Source organism: Rhodnius prolixus, unplaced genomic scaffold (assembly GCF_049639745.1).
Source record: "Rhodnius prolixus isolate KJV_2025 unplaced genomic scaffold, Rpr scaffold_4, whole genome shotgun sequence".
In the NCBI taxonomy this organism is placed as follows: Eukaryota; Metazoa; Arthropoda; class Insecta; order Hemiptera; family Reduviidae; genus Rhodnius; species Rhodnius prolixus.
Genome location: NW_027411614.1, coordinates 37,557,115 through 37,578,350, shown reverse-complemented (window position 1 = coordinate 37,578,350; position 21,236 = coordinate 37,557,115). Strand labels below are relative to the sequence as shown.

Genomic DNA, 21,236 nt, shown 5'->3' with positions numbered 1-21,236 from the left:
TTTTGCTTAAAAATTGCTGCTATCTCGTGGTTTATTATTTTTTTTAACTCTGTTAACTTTACATTTTCCTAATTAAAATGCACACTTCGATGTGTTGTTTGTTGCAGCATCAAAACGACTTATAGCTTCAGAGTCAATGTCTGAATTATCATTCGCTAAACGGTGCAGAGGGGGAGAGTCTTGGGAGGTGGACTCTCCTCGGATGATGACTCCTCCAGGAACACCGCCTCCCCCGTACGTGAGTTCTGCGTCGTTAGATGACACTTACTCGCATATACCTGATGAAGATGCGCCTCCTCCGCCGCCTTTACCACCTCCTTCTAGAGTAGTCGATGTAAGTCACTTTGAGGTGTTGATAATATTTCATTTGTAGTGATTATTCTATCATTTATTTATCTCTTTACTTTATTTATCTTTCATACAGTTGAATGATTCATCCGATCACTCACCTTCTAAAGTTAAAAGTAATTTCCACGTGCACACCGCAGGCCAAGTACAACAGCCTATTATTTCAATGGAGGATGAAGATATGTCTGATCAAGAAATGGTAAACTTTTGAATGCTATTTAAATAATTTGAAATTGCTTGTAAATCAAATTAGGAAATATGAAATCCTTTACTCAACTTACAAGTTTATGACATTTGCTTATATTTTGTTTAATACCATTTTTTTATATTATCAGAGTCAGATTGAAGATCATGGCCCTTTTAAAAGTCTTTCAAAATTATGGAATCATCAAGCTCATCTAGCAGTCTTTCTAAATTACGTTATCTCTAACAGTGATCCTTCCAGTTTGGTAAGCAATTCGTTCTTATATTAAAAAAAGAAAAGCCACTGATATTCTATTAATTAATTGTTGATTATTATTATTTACAGTTATTTTATCTTGTAACCGACTTATATAAGGAAGGAAGTGCCAAAGAAATGAAAAAGTGGGCGTACGAAATACATTCCAGCTTCCTTGTTCCTGGAGCGGTAAATAATTTACATTTTATCATTTTTATTCATTCATAAAATTACATTTTAAGATTTGTATATAATTTGTATGATTATTTTGCAGCCATTGAGGCTAAACAACGTCGATGAGAATATGGCGCGGGAAATTGATAATGTTTTATTGAAAGAATCCCATAAGGAGGAAATTCTTCGAAAGGTAATTTTTATTAACTTCTTCCCTACATAATTTTATGATCATCTATCTCGAAATCCTGAGCTGCAAGTTAGTTTTCTTTTGCTTTACCACTCAAACTTGCAAAGTGAAATTCCATGACTACCTTTACTTCCTTTTTTTTAAAGACTATTACTTTAATTCAGATAAAAATAAAATAATCTTCTTCAAATCTCTTGGCATTACATTAATACAAATTTTTGTTTAAATTTCTTGAGACAATGTTAGTGGTTGCATTTGTGAATGGTAGATTCCCCGTTCGGATCCTGCTCGTAGCAATGATTTATTTGTTAGAAAAAATGTTGATAGTAAAGTATGTGCTTTCTCGACACCACGACACCTAATTCGTAGTTGGATGTTAACCCCGCCTTAAAAAAAAAAAGAAAAAAAAAAAGGGATTACTTTACATAGCTCTTACTAAAAATTCTTAAATTGTTTCTAAAAAAACATTGCAGATTTTCTGGAAAGCGCGACTGAAAGCTAAAGAAGAATTGAATGAACAGCTAGCTGACTTTCAGGCAAAAAGAACAGCTGGTCTAGGCACTTTATTTGGGCCAAAAGATGTTGAATTGGATGAAAGTATTCATGACAAAAGCAAGGAAATGAAGATTATTGAAACTATACTCGTGCCTAAGATGGAACCATATTTGTGAGTCATCTTTATGAATTTTATGTTTTATTTATATTTGAATAATTTCAAATTCATTCAATTGATCTGAGTAGATTCTAAATTGTGATTTTTTGTTGAATTCGTTATTATTTTTAGTATTTATTTAGTATACTCTACTGGTAAACGAAAGTGAATGGAAAAAACTTATTTTGACGAAAGATGTCTTTAGAGAAAACTGTCTTGCTTAAGGCTATCTAATTGATTGTTCAATGCATGTAAGAACCTGATTAACCAATTCGACTTTGGGAAGGAACCAGTATGGTAGTAGTTACAGTGTTTGTAGTTCCATTGTTAAAAAAAACCATACCCATTACTGCCTAAAAGGTGTACTCTTCTACTTCAATAAGTTTAGAAAAAAATCAGATGGGTTTAGAGTTAATTTGGCATAGTTAAAACACCAAACGATAGCATTGTTCATTTTTAGAATCCTGTCTACACTGCATAGTTCATACTTATTAGACAGAAGATTTGACAGTTTCCAAAGATTTTGAGAGAAAAAATGTAATTGTTGAATTAATGTTAATTTTAGTTTCATTAATAAAAATTAATTTCAATGTATCTCATTCAGGGAAGACATAGAAAAAGGAGTGGTGGATGATAGAAGATTTACTACTGGTGCTGCTCTCGGGACTGTTTTAGGAAAAGTGTTCGGTTTAAGAGGCGCACATTTCAATGCACTTCTGGAAAGATGTCCAACTTATGTGTCCAAAGATAAATCTCTAAAGGCAAGGTTAATTGGAAAAACTAGAAAGGTTAGTGCATTTTTAAAACAAAATTAAGGTTATTATTATTATTAAATAAATTCGGCTGTGCCGAATGCTTGAAACCTTCTTGTCAATGGTATTAACTTACCTGTTTAAGTGATATCAAAAAATGTTTGGTCTTGCTTGGGCAAAATAATTAATTATTCCATTTGAACTTTTTGTAGGAGTAATATCAATAATTATTAATACAATTTTTTGAAAAAGTAGCCTTTAGGTTCTTGAAAATCATCCTACATTATTTGAAGTAACAATATGTTTTTTCACCAGGTGTCTACAAGAGGACATCATTGCGTTGCACATCAATACTACACTGTAACTTATTGTAATCATTGCCAGCTAATTATATGGGGAATTGGTCCGCAAGGATATCAGTGTTCAAGTAAGTAATTGGAATTTACAATTGAAAAATGAATTGGACATGTTGAATATGCCAATTTTTCTGGTAATATTACAAATTTTATTCTTTATAGATTGTGGTTTAAATATACATAGAAGTTGTGTAAATGTTTTGGAAGAATATTGCCCGGGTCCAATGGTTAAGAAAGACAGAGGAAATGATAGGATCAGTAAATTAATGGAAAGAATTCGGCCGGAAAATCCAAAAAGGAAACCTAGTCCTCTCAACGTCGCGCAAGGTTAGTTTATCTTATTTGAATTTATTAAAAATTTAAATATGTTATGAAGTGTTATCCTGATTAGATTACAAAGGATAAATTATACAATTTCGAGAAATGGATTTTTTGAAATATTCGATGAGTTTCAATTTTCATTTCTTAAAAATTCCTTTGCGTTTTGAACATTTCTTAAAACATTTCCGATAACCAATGTACTGTAGGTAGGCACGTAAATAATATAGACTTTGACAAATAAAGATTCATTTCTCATGTAAGAAATAGAATAAAAATAGATAAGGCAGATCGTCTTATTAGATTTTTATATTCAGTATTCATATACAATTTAAAATTATCAGCAATATTTGAAAATTTGGTGACCTCTGTTCTGAAACCTAAGAGGAAACCTTCTAAGTTAGTAATAGCTAATAACCTTCAAGTGACTTTGGCGGGAATAACCTCAGTTGGAAAGAAAAAAGTAGTAGCATTTTCTCAATAGCAAGAATATTCATCAGTGCAAGTTATGGAGATAATAGGTAGTGTAATAAGCATCAGTATAAACAAAATAATTAATTTGTCAGTTGGAATATCACTAAAGAGTCTAATTATGCCATAACAAATCTTAGTCAATGCTTACTTTTTAAAAGTATGTATTCTTGTCTCTGCTCTTTGCAGTTTTTGAGCCTTACAACTACTAAGTATAATTTCTTTTAAAGGAACCACTGGTTCTCTTCTCATAAATTTTCGTATTTAAAGTTTCATATTGGATATTAAAAGCTGTTCTCAACTTGCGGACACGGATATTGACATTTCCAACAATGTTTTACTATAAATAAATCTAAACGAGTATTTTCTTTAATATCCCACAATTATTATCATGCTAATTTTACTTTAAATTGTATTTTTTTATATTTCTTGTTTTACATGCTGCAATTTCGTATTAGATGGAAATTTTCTAATACTTCCTTCATGACCGAATGTGAATATGTATACTGGTATAATTAAAAAACATTTAAGCACTTTTATTGAACACCTTAGAATGCAAAATTTCACTGAGCACCAACAAAGTATATTATTCAATAATTACAATTTGTGAAAAAAAAAAATTCTGTAAAAATTAGCATTATTTATTATATTTCTAAAAAGTAAGATTTATTAAAAATGAACATCCATATGCGACAGTTATCGAATTTTAGTACATTTTAAAAAGCAGCAACTTTTTGGTAAACACATATTAGGGAGCCTAACCCCTACTTTTCTCAGACTAGCACTGTAGTCTGTGCTATTCTAAAATTATAATTGTTTTTCAGAATAATTCAACACTAAATAAGATAAGCAAAATGTATTTATTTGTCAGTGATAATGATAGTGCGAATTTAATTATTCATCTAGACCTATTTAAAATTTAGGTGTAACAAAACAAAATATACTGTTATGTTCGGCTAGATTGGTGTTAGAAAAACATTTTTGTAGAAATTCAATCGTTTATATTTGAAATTTTCCCTTGCTATGAATTATTGGGTATTTTTAGATTCCGTTTTGATTTTGATTTAATTGTGACTGATTTATTTTATTAAAGCCTCCTTTAGCATTTCTAATGAAATACTTTTATCTTGTGACAGTTGATCGAACAAAGAGGACACAAGAAGAGGATTTTTCAGCAGTACATGAATCAGGTTAGTTTTTATGGTTTATTCACATTTATTTTTGTTTGCCTGATATTATTTAATCATTTTCCGTTTATAGTTTATTAATGAGTGTAATATGGTATAAGGATGATTTAGAACAAGCGTTTATTGTTTATTTTAATTTCTGGGCTCTAAAAATTCAATTCTCTTGCGGATATTATTAATTTCTCTGTTTTTATTTTTATTACTTATTTTTATTTTCGCATAGCAATAGGTTTATTTTACAGTATTTTTTTCAACAAAGTAATGAAATGTCATGCAGTCAGCAGTTAAATTTGTGATTGAACAGAGAAATGTCAAGCCAAAACTTAAGAAAATTAAAAAATAAGTACTTTAATTAAGCCTTTTGTCCTTTTCGTTATTTAGCTGTTTTTTTCCGAACTTCTTCTAAAGAAAGTGGGACAATGTATTTTATTAGTTTTTCATACTTTCCTTGAAAATAGCTCGCAAAAATTTTGTTTAACTTTCATTTACTACTTATCCACCTAATGCCTATCACTTATATTTGAATAATTGATTTTGAAGTATAATTGATTGAAAAAAGCAGGGTTTAGGCTTTTCTGGAAGCGATTTCCTTTAATTATTAACAAAATATAAATAAAAGAAAGCTTAGATTCATCTTTGAACATTTAGTCAAGGTTCATTGCTCTATTTTTTAATTTTTTATAATTCTACTCTTTTATGAAATAATTTTGTACATATTTTAAGAAAAAGAAGGTAGAATTTTTTTTAAATAAGTTGGGTTGGCTAGCTTTTTTCTAATGTATCATTCAGCTGTACTTGACGTCATTACACCAGTCTACTACCATCTCCTCCTTAATAATGGGAATTAAATTCATTGGTAACTTTCTGAAATTAAAGAAAAGTAACTTTTCTGAAAATATAAACCTCGATTTTCTCTCTCTCTCTCTCTGTCTCATTTTTAAGTTACGGTTACGGTAATTTGCAAAAAAAGGTTTTAAGAAGAGGCGATAAAACTTATTTATTTCCCTGTTTATTTATATTTGCTATAGTGCCAAATATTTGGTTGAACTCACATCTAGGGAATGTATATATATAATCTTGGATTTGTAAATAATACTGCAACATTCCAGGTTTCGTTTCATTAGTTTTTAACTTCTCCCAAGGCATTTACAAATTTAGTTCAGATTGTAAAAGTAGGATTTTTTTTTTTTTTTTACTCTTCACTTTAGTTTCAACTGTTTTTTTTCGCCTTAACCTGCAGATGAAGGCTTAGTTAAATAATTTCTTTTTTTTCTAGTAGGAAGATAAATATATATTTCCATTTAGTAGCTTCCGGGGACGCGACTTAGCGTAGCGTACAGTATCTTTCAATCGAAAGCACTACTTTCCTTAGTGCAGTTGTTTCTTTTTTAGATTTTATCTGAACTTTGTGGTCTACTACAATTATTTGAATCTTTTTTTTCTTTTTTTTAAGTAATTTTAACTAAGGGAACTTATGGGATAAGGGGTAGTTTGGCTATTCTCTTAAGACTCCCTCGCGGCCTACCGGCTAAAATAGCCCCCTACTGTCAGGCCTAGCCTGAATTCGCTTATGCAGCACTACTACTGCTGCCCTATCGAAGAGCCGCTTCCTTTCACTAGCCAGCAGCGCAACGGGGATGACTCCCGCGATGACCAAAATGGCTGGTTCAGAGACTGTTTGGTAGGCAGAAGCTATCCGAAACGCGCCAACTCTCGGTACTCGCGCCAATCTCTTTCTATTTACTTATTTTTGGAGCGCGTCTGCCAAGATCTCTCAGCCCCGTATAACAGTATGGAGTTTTGTATATTGTAAGGGGAAGGTTAATTGAATTATTTTAAATTCATAGTTTGAAGTATATTTTACAACCTAATGTACCACTTTACTGGAATGGTACAGCAAAATGGTTAAAGAAATGAAAATACCAAGCCATTTAACAGCTATATAGTTTTATCCAATTTGATTTACCTTAGTCAGCATAAGCCGTCTCTAGTGTGGCAGTAGTGACGTTCCTAGGTGAAGGTAACGTTTTAAATCCTACTTGCAAATCACCAATTCTTTGAATCTCTAATAATGCAAGTTATCCTCGAATCACTCGCTGCCTACTGCTGCAGCAATGGCGTTTCTGTTGTGCCCGTTTACTCAATACTTCGAGCCCAACTTAGTGGTTGTAATTCGAAAAATAATAGGTATTCTTAATCGAACTTTTTGTAAAACAGTGCTAATTAATTAAATATTAAAGTGAACTTCAGTGATTGAACTCAATAAATATACAAACAATTACTGAGTATTTCAGAGCTCTTATTTTCAAATGATACCAATTAATTCACTCAAATAGTAAATTATTGAATATTTTGTGACAAATTAAGAAAAATATTTTCAGAAATAATGTTATAACTAAGTTAGAGGGGATCAAATAGAGATATGCGTTTGATTTCCATTAGATCTCTCTTTCAAGTCTTATTCCTTCTTATTAGGTGGTTAATGTGGCATTTATTGTACTGAGGTTCAATCTTCAGATGATTTACTACAGAGTTTAGTATTGCTTGAACTTTCTCTTCTCTATTGAGCCTCTTAAAGTCAATTGTTTTAATTGTCTTGTGAAAGCGTAAATAATGGTAAACATTTTGACCAGTTATTCTTTGATTAGTTTAAAATGAATTATCCATTATTTACTGCACCCCCCCTCTCTTTATCGTAACTCTCCACAAAATACTCACACACACACATGCACGCAATATAACCCAGCTTCTATAAATAATATTAAGTTAGCAGCGTGTGGATTATTAGCAAATGTGTACTAGATCGCCGGCCGGGACTGCAGCTCACATTTTTTGACCTGAAGTAGGTCACCATATTTCAAATCTCTGACCCGATCTAATTCTGCATACAGTGCTCGCCCGATTTACTCTTGCTGTAGGTCATTTCTTACGGTCGCTTTTCTCATTATAGTTCATCTTAAATGCAATGGTGTTGCTTCCCTTTAGAGACCACCAGAGTTGAGTCTATCCAAAATATTTTTAGAAAAAAAGAAAACATTGTTTCTTTTTGTTTTTTTTAAACTTCCTTTTATTTATTACTATGTGTGTTTCTGTAGCGTGCTTTGCAGTTTTGATTTAAAAGTACTAAACAATACTTAACGGATAGAGGTAGCTTAAACTTCAAGAATTGTCCCAAAGGTTAGCAGCATTGTGTAATCTCCTACTCTTGTGTAATTGCTCCTCCAATTTTGATTATTACTTTCTTGGTAGTTTACTGTAGCCCACACTAGATCATATTTGATCATAAATTGATACTATTTCAGCTGTAATGAAACCTTGAAAACTACGCATTTTCTAAAATTATATCATGAAAAATTTGCTCTGAAAGATCCAATTTCGATTTCAAACGACTCTTCGATATTCTTTAAACTTGTTCCCCCTCACCATTTGAGGTCATTGACGCCTAGAGCTTTTTTTTTTTAGTGCACTGCTGGAGTGTTCTGTCGTTACGGACAACACTGTTCATCTATAAAAAAAAATGTGCTATAAGAAGCTCCTAGGAAGAGAAAATCTAAGGGCCAGCAGCTGGATTCGAACCCATAAATATACAGGGTGCGGCATCATAACTTCCTTTTTTCAAAACTTAATAAAACCCATTGTATGAATTAGAACATTTTTATTTGTTTTTTTATAATCTAGTTGCATGCCTAAAGTTTTGTTTTACATAGTTTTGAAGTTAAAATGAGATAGGTGACGTCCGCCATTCTCCATACACTGAGTAAACCGATTTCTGGCGTTTGTCATAACTCTTGCCAGCATAGCAGGCGTTATGTTGGCAATTTCTTCCTGGATGTTGAATTGCATCGAAGGCCTTTGCATTCACCTAAACTCACAGTGTGGTGTTGCAATTTCCTAAGCTGGAATTATTGGTTCCTGGTTCGTTGAGGAAAATGAAGTCGCAGAGACAGTAAATTCGGACCGATATGTAAACATGTTACAGGAATATTTTTTCCACGGCTAGATGAGGTGAACTTAGGGGACATTTGGTTCCAACAAGACGGTGCAACGGTACACACTTCAAGAGCATCGATGGCTGTTTTTGAGGGAACACTTCCCAGAGCGCCTCATCTCAATTAGGGGCGATTGGGAGTGGCCGGCCCGCTCTCCCGATTTGGACCCTTGTGATTTTTTTCTATGGGGCTGAAATCCCGTATTTATGTGAACCGTCCAAGGACCCTACAAGATTTAAAGACCAGCATCCAGGAAGAAATTGCCAACATAACGCCTGCTATGCTGGCAAGAGTCTTGACAAACGCCAGAAATCGGTTTACTCAGTCTGTGGAGAATGGCGGAGGTCACCTATCTGATCTTATCTTCAAAACTATGTAAAACAAAACTTTAGGCATGCACCTACATTATAAAGAAACAAATAAAAATGTTCTGATTCATACAATGGGTTTTATTAAGTTTTGCAAAAAAGAAGTTATGCTGCCGTACCCTGTAGATTGAAACTTTTTTACTCAGGAAAAATGCTTTTTTAGGTAATTTGATGAAAGAGGTAGCGCTAAGCTTACCCTCCAGTGTATCATTTATACGCAATGTGTACCATCTCATCATCGCCATAATATTAAACAGAAATATTGTGAAAATAAAGTTATTGCGCACCAATCAATTGAAATAACTCAAACAGAGATATTACACTGCTTCCTAGATTTGAAGTTCTGAATGACCTTATCTTTGCTAGAATTCATACGTACTCTATACACATACACTTATGGGTTCCAAGTTAGTACACATGCCGTCACTAATATTGATGGTACAGTTAACCACATAGACACTTAACTTTACTATTTTTGGCTTCCTGCCACAATTACTCTTTAAAAAATGTTTTTATTCACATTTAGACACTTAATACCTTTCTAAATTTGTTTCTTTTATTATTTATGCGCCATTAATGCAACTCTATTTAGTTTTTCTCTGTTGGAATTTTTTTTGTTTTTGACTGACTTTACTCGTTAGAAGTGTGTTGTAATTGTGGAGAATGTTTATTTATTTCTTGTTTTTACCAAAAATCTTCTTCAGGTTCTGTAGAAAAGACTATCATCTATTGGGTTTAGGTTCGAGTAGACACCTAGGCGCCCGAATCTGTTATCCCGGACAGTTACGTGCTACCGTTCCGCTGTAAGGGCTCATTATATCAATTTAATCGAAGGGTTGAATCCTTAAAAAAATAGATAGAATAAAATAAAAAAACCTTTTAACACGTGCCCTTTCATGTTTTGAGCCAGGTTCACCTCCTTTTTTTACCTCCTTAAAAAAATGTTCGATTTAATGAAGATATCTCTTTGTCTAAAGTTTAAACTTGTTGCTATAACTTCCTCTTTTGAATTTAATTTTGATTGATACTTCCTTTCAGTTTTGTCCTCTCTTTGACTTCTGCCAAGTTCAATGTCCTATCATTTGGCCAAGATCTCCTATTAAAAAAAACATTTTAAAGAGAATAATATACAAAATTTAAAAATTGATTAAGAAGGCCGTGTGGGTGGCCATTTTCTTTTAATTAGGGAAGAATTTTTTTATTAATTGCTTCTAGGTAATTAAGGTTACCTAAGTCACTTTAATTAACATTATGTAAGGAGTTTGTTACATCGTTAAGTTCGTACCCTGAACAATTATAGAATTTTTTCATGTTACATGCGTTTTTATAAGGCAAATCAGCGAACGGTAATTTTAATTGAGTTTCTAAATCAATTTAGAAAATTGGCGAATCTTTGCTTGATTCTAATTAGTTATTCATTTCTTTCTGAAAAAATCCAACATAATAAATTCTTAGTTTGGAAATTTTGTGCTGTATAATGTATTTTCATCAGAAAGATGTTTGTTGGAGAAGAGTTAATTGTTCAACACATAGGTGGGGAGAAAGATACATATTCTATATCGACCAACTTTTCACATAATGATGAATGCATTGGTTTGAGGTGGGAGGCTTGTTGAAGTGGCCGCAGAGATGTTGAGGGTATTCAGCATTAGTTCTTTTGTTCTTCAACATTTCCTCTTTGAGGACATAGAAGAAGTCCAGAGAAGTGTTATCAACTGCAGTCAGTCTTTCTATTTTTCTATACTCGCCTACATCATTTCTATCACGTACTGATAGCCGTTTTTGTTTCTCTTTGTAATTTTTTTTTTTTTTTTTTCAAATAAAAATACTGATGTCAAAGGTCAGTGACATTCTTCTCTAATTCTAATATATTGAATTTAATATGGGAGTGAAAACCAATGACTTTTTCGATGCACAGCCTTTTTTTTTTACAAATATTTCGCTTCATTTATTGCCGAAATTATGATTTCGTTTTAGTAGCTGGAGACGAAACCTATCACTTCATCGCAGCCATTGATTCAAATTTGCATTTTGATTGTTTCAGTTTTTCGTTAATAACTTTTCAGACAAATTTCTTCGTCCAACGCTGCTCTAGTTTGTTGATCCCTTCCGAATAATAGGATTTGTCCAAGTCTGAAAAATAGCCATTCGTTTCTGCAATCACCTCCTCGTTTGAATAAAATCTTTTTCCCGCCAGCCATTTCTTCATATTGGGAGTCCAAGGGAGCCAAGTCTGGAGAATAGGGGGGATGTGAAACGAGTTGGAACCCTATTTCCATTAATTTTGCGACCACAACTGCTGAGGTGTGAGCTGGTGCGTTGTCGTGATGGAAAAGGACTTTTTTTGTGGGCCAATCGTGGGCGTTTTTCTTGCAGCTCGGTTTTCAAACGGTCCAATAACGATGAATAATATGCACCTGTAATAGTTTTACCCTTTTCCAGATAGTCGATGAGGATTATTCCTTGCGAATCCCAAAAGACAGTCGCCATAATCTTTCCGGCCGAAGGAACGGTCTTCGCCTTTTTTGGCGCAGATTCCCCCTTGGTAACCCATTGTTTAGATTGTTCTTTGATCTCAGGAGTGTAGTGATGTATCCATGTTTCATCCACAGTGACGAAACGACGCTTAAAGTCCTGCGAATTCTTCTGGAACAGCTGCAAACCGTCCTTGCAACACTTCACACGATTTCCTTTTTGGTCAAGCGTGAGCAATCGCGGCACCCATCTTGCGGATAGCTTTGTCATGTCCAAATGTTGATGCAAAATATTATGTACCCGTTCATTCGAGATGCCCACATTACTAGCAATCTCACGCACCTTCACTCTTCTGTCATCCATCACCATATCATGGATTTTATCAATGATTTCTGGAGTAGTAACCTCAACAGGGCGTCCAGAACGTTCAGCGTCACTTGTGCACATATGGCCACTCCGAAAATTTTGAAACCACTTATAAACTGTTCTAATCGAAGGTGCAGAGTCACCATAATGTTTATCAAGCTTCTCTTTAGTCTCCTCAGGCGTTTTGCCTTTCATAAAGTAGTGTTTAATCAACACACGAAATTCTTTTTCGTCCATTTTTTGAAAATCACTCGACTTCCTCGATTCAAACGAATGCCAAACACAAAGAAATAGACCGATCTGGCTGAAACTTGGTGTGTGTTCTTCCAAGAGATGCTACTAACTAAACATAACCTCGATACGCGCCAGTGGTGCTATCTCTCTGACTTTGCACGGACTTTTCAAACGACCCTCGTATCTTCATTTTTGGCGGAGTTGCGGCCAAAAAAAAAAAAACTGATTGGGGTTCTATAAGAACCACTGGTTTTGATAATGATTATGAAAACTACATAAAAAAAATTGTGAAAAAATGACGTTGATCTCATTTTGATATCACTAATATTTGTCGATATATTTAAGATCAAAGTTACAATTTTATCTAAGCGTGATGCAAGTCGCTTGCATACGGGGTACATTAAACTGATGTGATGGTTGCTTTTATTTGATGGTAAAATAAATTTATTCTGATTCACCCGCAACCATTACGTTACACTACATTTTTTTAAATCTTCAACTATTAATATTTTTGTTCTTTGCGTCACAAATAACTCTTTTTTTTTTGCACTCAGAGGGACCTCCCAAAATGTGTATGTAACCGTTCACGAATAGATAAAATTGTAACTTTGATCTTAACCCTTTCGCGACGAGTTTTTTTTTTTTGTTTTACAACAGAACAATTTTGGTAGCATAAACTATGAGTAGGGCACACTAGAATGCTAAAATTAAGATGTTATAATTTTAGGAAACTTTTAAACACTGATTTATGACCGGGACATATATGTCCCATCAGTCCTGACCACTGGGGCATATGTGTCACAGCAGTCTTCAATGAGTCATTTTGTTAAGAAAACCAATGATTTTCTAATCATTAAAATTTATGGATCAATCAAAATTTAATCGAAAATGGGCGGTATTTTCCAAAACTAAACTATTTACGTTCGTGCAGTATGGAATGAGCTGCTTGCTACAACAGTTCAAAAACGCGGGAATTGCATTATGTACGGTAGTGCCATCATCTATGTTCTGTGAATGAAAATACCTTCAAAAATATTGGCAGGACTGGTGGGAAAGTCTCCCATTAGACAGAAAAGCGTTTCTGTCCCAAAAGAATTTTTGGAAATTTGCTTGGGTCGTATGTGCCCCGTTAGGCGCGAAAAGGTTAATTATTTCGACAAATATTAGGGATATCGAAACGGGGTCAACGCCATTTTTCACAATTTTTTATGTAGTTTTCATAATCATTGTCAAAACCAGTGGTCCTCATGTAACCCCGATTAGTTTTTTAGCCAAAACTCCGCCAAAAATGAAGATACAGCATCGAGGGGGTGGAAAATTTGAAAACTAGACCGAAAAAAAACATTGTTTATTTAATAGGGTTTTCCGGATTTCTGCTTTCTTAAAAAGTTATTTGCGATTGGTGCGTTTTAAATGGATCACTCTGTATTTAAATTCTGTAAAATATTCGTTGTGTATTATTAAAAGTAACTTACACGAATATTATTAGTTTTATACTGTTTTAAGCAAGCCTTTAAGGTGTGTAACTTTTGGGTGGAGGCTGTGCTACGAATGGTGATAAAAGTGAGATTATCACAAGACGCCCGAACTTTATTTACCCACGGTTTTAACATTTCTGTACCGCGGCACCGTCTTTTTTCCTCTGAAAATTGTTTATCTTGACTTTCATGATAGTGTTCTTTTTGCTCTGCTGTCTACTAGTATCCCCCTGTCTGCGAACACCCTCTTCTAAAGCGTATATATTCACTGTGAGTCACATTTAATAAAGTTGATTTTCAATTATTGATTCTGATGGCAAAGGATTTTTAGGATAAACTTTTCGTGGACGGATTTGTTGGGTTTCTATTGCTGTACTTAGGCCGGAAGGGTTTTTTTCTTTTGGAAAATTTGTCCCTAATCGAATTTTTCAACTTGGACATTATAGGACTTCTTGTGTACAATGTGGTTGCCAAGTTTAGAGAAAATTGATGCAACCATTTTCGAGAATATCTCCAAAAAGTGGTGGAAAAGCAATAAAGGGAACTTCCGTTTTAGCTTCTTTATCGCTAAACTTCCGTCAGTTCTCGTGGTATTATTCAAACGAAATGTTTAGTTTTTGTGCTAGAACCATTTTCTAAAAATAATAATTATTATTTTCAGACCTCAGGGACCTCGAAACGAATATGTCATGTGAAAATTCTATTTCATGAAGTTTTTTTGAATAAAACTAAACAGAAAACAAAAAAAAAGGCCAGCAAACAAAATTCCCAATTGAATACTCTAGAAAGCTCTTAACCAGTTAAGCGTGGAATTTAGTTCTAAAAAAAAAAATCCCACAGTGTGCGGAATTAAAATCAGACAATGACGTGTATACACGACGGGAACGCAGGGCAAAACAACCAAAAGTTTACAACGTATCGTAATAATCACTGCAAGCACTGGGGCTTGAGATTACCATAGCATTCTATGCTCATTCAAAATCTTGCACCACTTCACGTATGCATTGCTCTAGTTAACTAGGGGACGCAAGAGCTTTTTTACAAGGAAGAAAAGAGCTTTGAATTCTGTGCAAAATGAAATCATGCTCGTACTGAGGTCCTGAACCTCTACCTAAAGTAAAGAAAGGCATTGCACATGGGTTGAGAGCTTCTATTTGTGTGCGTAAATCCCAATCTCTAATGCGGAGACCAAACATGTACCAACCACTTATCATTTGGCTGACTCCCACCGTAGTTCTATTGGTAAGATAAAGGAAACATCCCACCAAATTAATATTCTTATTGTATTTTTATAAAAATTTTGAGTTATTATACTTAATGGCAATTTTATATTTTTCAAAACGAGTATACACGTCGATCGAACACACTTATCAGGTTAAAGACTCTTTGGCCATGTGATCGTCGAAAGAACGAACGTTCACAGAATGTTTTTATCCCATCTGTTTACACTGACCGAACGTGCAAGTTTTTCAGCAATCGATACTTAGGTGATATTTTTTTTTTTTAAATTGGCAAGCCTTGTAGTGGAACATTTTCAACATTTCCTTCTTCCCTTTAGATGGAAGTAAAGACTCCTCCCAAACTTGATAAGTAATCTATTTCCGTCATGGTAACCGTCTGCTAGGGAGACAGAAATGGCTGGATGTCTCACAACCATTAAAGGAAGGGGAATATGAAGTATTTGACTGGTTTACCTGCCAGTGATGGTTCTTTTTGACAGAAGTTTAATTTATTTGATTATCAACTTTTACTAGAGACGAAATTGTAAAGTTTAATGTATTTAATGATGGGTAGGGAGGACTGCAGCGGAGTTCTAAAAAAGCTGAATAAACTTTAGCACTTAGAAAAAAAAAAAAACTTCTAGAATTTAATTTTGATAACTTTTTTTGATAAATTTTGATTTGGCTAACTTAATCTACTCGGAATCGTTAGTAAAGTACAATTAACTGGAGCAGAAAGAGAAAAATTGTCGTGCGTAAAATATAATTTAAAAGTGTAAAAAGAAAATGAAGTGGAAAATTATTCAGCATTCAATTTTAGACTCTATTTTAGACTAACTTCACACTTTGGGGGGGCAAAAAACCAGCTTCTAGATATAGAAATAAGATCTTAGTGATGCTAGTTAGTCTGATTTCTTTATCGTAACTTCTAACCTCTAAATCTTCTTAACCCTGCCAGTTAAACAAAGGATGCTGTCGTTTGTTTTTGGATTTCGTTAACCTTTATTTTTATTTAATTTTTTTTTGCTATTTTTTGACAAAGACAGATACGGAGGCTCAAATGTGCTGACTAATTTACTTCTGACATTTTAGGAACCTAATAATAAACTGTTGGTGTTGGTCTAGTGGTCAAAAGTGTGGCTTTGTAAGTGGGAGGTCCCCATTTCGAATCCCGCGTATGACTACTTCTTATTTGTTACAATAAAATTGTTTATAAGTAAAGTATGAGCTTCAGCCCCCGCCCACTGGTACCTGATTGGTAGTTGGATTGTTAAGCCCCGCCTGCAAAAATAGGCCATTTTACTTAAACTTTACTGCTTAATTATCAATTTTCCTAATCAATTGATTTCCAAAAAAATGGTTAATAAATAATAAATCTGAAATCCAACTTTTGAAATTTGAAGTAAATACATATTTGTTTTCTATCGCATAATCTTGGTTCTTTTTCTGACCTATTATTTTGTGTAATAACATTTTGAGAGCCTTCAAATATGTTTATATACTTTAAAATATTATCTAGACGGCATTTGCAAAACATTTGCAGCGAATATTAATTTTTATTTTTTGTTCTTTTTTGTTCCAGGTAAGACATACGTGATATTTCTTGGTGTTGCTGGTAAGTTTGCCATTGCATGCAATTAATTATATGTTGGAATGATTTACATTGTAAATATGAACTCTTAACTATTAAAGCTTAGTGAATATATTCGACGTGCTTTTCGGATGTGATTATTTTTAGAATGTCTTTTAGGAATTGGTTGTATTTTTTAAACTTATAATGCAATTAGCAGTAAATGGTAATTTTTTGTATTATTATAGCAATCCGGTTTAGTTTTTAACATATATAATTGAATCAATTAAATATAAATAAATAGATGTCATAAGAGAGTTGTTTTCAGTTTAAGAAGAGTACATAGATTCATAAATAAGTCTCTTAAAGATCTGAATGAAATTTTATTATTACTAATTTCGATATAAACAAATAATTATTTCTTGAGTAGTCCTACTGTTTTCAATCTTTGTCTTGGAAGCGATCGTATGTGTGTCGAAAGAATGTAAAGCAACATGATCAAGGCTAGTTATTTGGGACCAATCGTGGAATGTTATTGAGATTCTTAATTACCTATTTGCTTCCAAAAATTTTCAGCTACAAATGTGTAACATGTTCATTAGATTTGGAAGGGTCGTCGAACTTTGTTTACAAAATAAAAATGGCGACTAAGAAAAATAGTAAAGATCTGTGTTGCAGGAAGATAGTTGGTTTCAGATTGAGACGTATACTTTTTGAAGTAAACAAGTCCAATAAAAGTTGAAACTTATTTTCTTGTCTTAGAATGATTTGATTCAAATAATCGAAGCACTGATATTTTTTACTATAAAATTATTTGTTTGCAATCACATCTTTTAATTATATCTAAAGGAAAACAATAATTGAAAATATTTCATTGAAGTCGTAGCAACCGAGTTGGTAATTTCACAATTTATATCATAAAACAGCACGAGGCTGTAAATACCCAAATCAACTTGATAGTACTCATAACTAATAAATAATTTATAAGTTTAAATTAATTTATACTACAAATTTTTAAATAGAAACAATTAAATTAACCCCGATTGTTAATTACAGAAAAAAAATGTTTTATTTTTAAGTACGTACGACATTTTTTGCGTTCTAAGTGCATAAATAAATAAATTATTCAGAATTCTGTTTTAAGATAAATAAATATACTTCAATTAAAACTGCCGGAAGTATTATCGACACGTGAACCGATTTTCATGAATGAATTAAAGTTGGTTAGAATTAAATAAAATTATTATGGTTAATAGAAAAATTGAGAGTTAAAACCTTGCGGAAGTAAGAGAACTCGAGTGCACATGTTTTCAAAAATAATTCTATTTGTGCACATTATAAATCAATACAGATCAATTAAGAAAACCTAACTATGTACGTAGTGGTAAGAAAAAGTCGTGTGAGTGTGCATATCAGATGTTAAATATTAAATAGGAAATAATCCGAATAATAATAATTAAATAAGTTTATAATCGTGGTCAAATAAGCCGACAATTGCCGACAAAAACCGTTAGTATTCGGCTTGTTAGAAGTAAAAACGAAAGAAAGTCGTGTGAGTGTGCACATCAGATGTTAAATATTAAAAAATTAAATAAGTTAATAGTCAACTAAGGCGAAAATTACCGATAAAAACCGATCGCATTCGGCTAGTTAAAGAGAAAAGTGAGAGAATAGTGATAAAAAAATCCCGGCTAAGGCAGGTTGGGTTACAGATCCAGTAATTCCTAGAATCGCGGTTCTAACCCATCGTGCCTTGATGACATAGGTTTGGCCTGACTTTTCTCATCTAAAGTGAGTTTATCCGCTATATCTCAGGAACGGAAAGTCGCAGACGTTTCAAATTTCATATTTAGTTTAAGTGACGTCATGGGAAGCGACAATAAATTTTTAGTCAAAATAGCTCCACCGGAAGCACCACTTTACTGAATATATTTTTCACTTTTTTAACCTTTTCTCAAAAATGGCTCCTTGGATTTTCTCCAAACTTGGTATAATTATAGCTCACAAATAGTTCTACAACATTTATAGGAAACATTTTTCTGTAATACTTCGATTAAGGGCACTTTTGGGGTAGGGGGGTGGTGGGTTAGACCGGTAGAATGTCAGTTCACTGTGATACATGGACTTACTTCCTATTAAACGTTAATTTGGATTAAATTTGAAACAAAAACTTAATATATTTATAGTGCTTCTTTGTGTAGGGCCGTTTTTGTGGAGGGGGAGAAGGGATTGTTGGACATTCTTCTAACGTTCCATTTACTGAAATGCGTGGACTTACTACCCATTAAATATTAATTATAATTATGCGTGCAACATTCTACTATTTAAGAAAGATAGGTAACCGGATGAAACACCATACTGCTTAGATTTTTCAATTTTTAACTTTCCTTTATTCTACTAAGAGTGGACATTATAATTGTGCAGATTTTTTTTTAATTGGTCGCCACTATAAGGTTTTGGGCCAAAACCGGAAGTGATACTTAAAGGAATCAATTTTTTTACTATTTTATGAAATACAAATACTTTTTTTTAAAAAAAACTAGTTTGCGTATGTGTAGATTTAAAACATTATTCACCGTCATTCCATATTTATAATTAATAACTGCAAGGTCCTTCGATCCTCTGGCAAGGCTAGAAGAACCACTTACTGTAGATGAATTTTTTGAAAGCCCATAGAAAGTGTTTGGGGTTGAGAATGCGGTAAGAAGAATAATGGTTGAAACTCCAAAGGGATGATTGATGAAAATGGTTTCCGGTTTAAAACCTTTGCAGAAATCCTCATGAATAATTGATAACGTCTAACTACTTCCGTTTGTTCCTTTCTCTGCCTCTTTTATACTTCTTTGAGATCATGGTACTTTATCTTACTACAGCTAAAGATACTTGTTTTGTGGTCTTCTTAAAATTTGAGAATTATTGTGACTGCTGGTTTCTGAAAAACTTTTTAGCGATTGCAGTGAAAAATACGAATGTAAGCTTCTATCTCTCCAAAAAGAATTCTTCCCGCATTCTCTTAAAAAATAGTATTCACTTAACAAATTTTGCGTCAAAAAATCAAAAGCAGATTAGCATTCCTATTTCTAAACAACATTATTACCATTTCCAAAACCCCTTTTGTTGAGGACAGCACCAATATTTTTTTGGTATGAATGCAGTTGGGGGATGCAACAGCATGCAGAGTCTTGTGCGATCTTGTGTCCGTACGTGCATTCAATAAAAGAAAGTCGACACAGGGCGTGCGCTCTCCCCTCCAGTTCTATGCGTTCGTGTCTTCTCCCCCTATAATTCCGCCGACACCACTAGTTTACCGGTCTTTCAGTCTTTATCTGGCGCGCAACCGTTCCTAGTGGTGTTAAAAAAAAAATGAACGTTCCTTATTTTTTAAATTTATGATTTTTTTTTTTCTTTTATTTATTTATTTTTTTGTTATTGTTTTGTTTTAATTAAATTTTTGAATAAGTGGTCACTAAACTTTTTTTTTTTTTTAAAGTTTGTCTTCTACAAACATTCCACTCAACAGCGTGTTTTTAAAGTGAATTTTTAAGTTTGTTTTTTAAAAAAAATAATTTCTCAATTTTTAATTAATTGTGTTTATCTAAGTGCCTTTCATCAAACCAAATAAATGTGAAGTTCTATTTCTACAGAGTGAAATTTAGTTAACAAATATTGAAATATTTGTTTAGAAAAAAGGGGTTGAAATAAATAAAGTTTAAATTTATAGTGAAGTTCAACTAGCAGGCCTGATGTAAGTGCGTTGTTTACCCATCGTATTGGTTTAATACTTTACTTTAATTAAAAAAAAATAATAAAATAAAATAATTTGGCGTCTCAATTAGACTAAAATGGAGGAGGTTACACTTATTAACTCTTAGATTTTGTTTATTATTAAATAAATTAAGTTTAACTCCGAGTCCCATCTGGAATGTTTACAATTGAATTGTGATATAAGTCATAGTGTGACTTTGTCTATCAAATGTTTTTATTTCTGTGTTTACATTTTATTTTTCTTGGTCAATTATAATTTTTCTGCAGAATTAGTATATTTACAAAACTTCAGTGGATTAACCCATTCTTTAACCTTACTTCTTGTCCAGTATTATTATTAGGGAAGGGTCCTCGACTGTTTCACTTATTTGTACAAGTTCCTTTTAAACCTTATCATAAAATTTTACTGCTTATTTTTCAATATTCTGATTTTTATCTCCATTATTATGTGTAGTAAGAGTTAAATGTTGTTGTCAAAAATTAATCTAATAGATATTTGGTTTTTCCCACCTTGTACATTTTGTTAGAATGAGAATGTTTTATGAGTTGCACATACAACATTATTTGATGATAAATTGTACTTTTATTATCCTTTGTTTTTATTGACGTAGCTAATCAATGTGTGTGGAATACATTAAATTTTGCTTTTTTTAATGTTTTTAAATGGCAGCAATTCTTTTTTAGTGGTACTATTTTATTATTCTTTAGCTTAAAGTTTTCTTTTTGAAGCCAATAAGTTTGGATTGTTCATTTATTTCGAAATCTTATTGTGTTGAATTTCTGTACTGTTTTCTTTGAACTGTCCATTTAACTTTCATATCGTTCAAAGCTGAATTTCTTATTATTGGAATTTAAATCAGACTGAATAAATTAAATGAAATCTT

General features: G+C 32.8%; 1 protein-coding gene across 5 annotated transcripts in view; it reads left to right on the top strand.

The window, feature by feature from the left end:
* Positions 1 to 21,236, top strand: part of RhoGEF2 (Rho guanine nucleotide exchange factor 2) — a 501,746-nt gene that overhangs the window by 92,666 nt on the left and 387,844 nt on the right. For all 5 annotated transcript variants that reach the window (XM_074130469.1, XM_074130467.1, XM_074130470.1 and 2 more), the window contains 10 exons: positions 108 to 334; positions 425 to 547; positions 684 to 797; positions 878 to 976; positions 1,062 to 1,154; positions 1,625 to 1,818; positions 2,408 to 2,591; positions 2,871 to 2,982; positions 3,074 to 3,238; positions 4,837 to 4,890. In XM_074130469.1, coding sequence (XP_073986570.1) covers positions 108 to 334; positions 425 to 547; positions 684 to 797; positions 878 to 976; positions 1,062 to 1,154; positions 1,625 to 1,818; positions 2,408 to 2,591; positions 2,871 to 2,982; positions 3,074 to 3,238; positions 4,837 to 4,890 — 1,365 coding nt within the window. The remainder of the gene's footprint in view (positions 1 to 107; positions 335 to 424; positions 548 to 683; positions 798 to 877; positions 977 to 1,061; positions 1,155 to 1,624; positions 1,819 to 2,407; positions 2,592 to 2,870; positions 2,983 to 3,073; positions 3,239 to 4,836; positions 4,891 to 21,236) is intronic.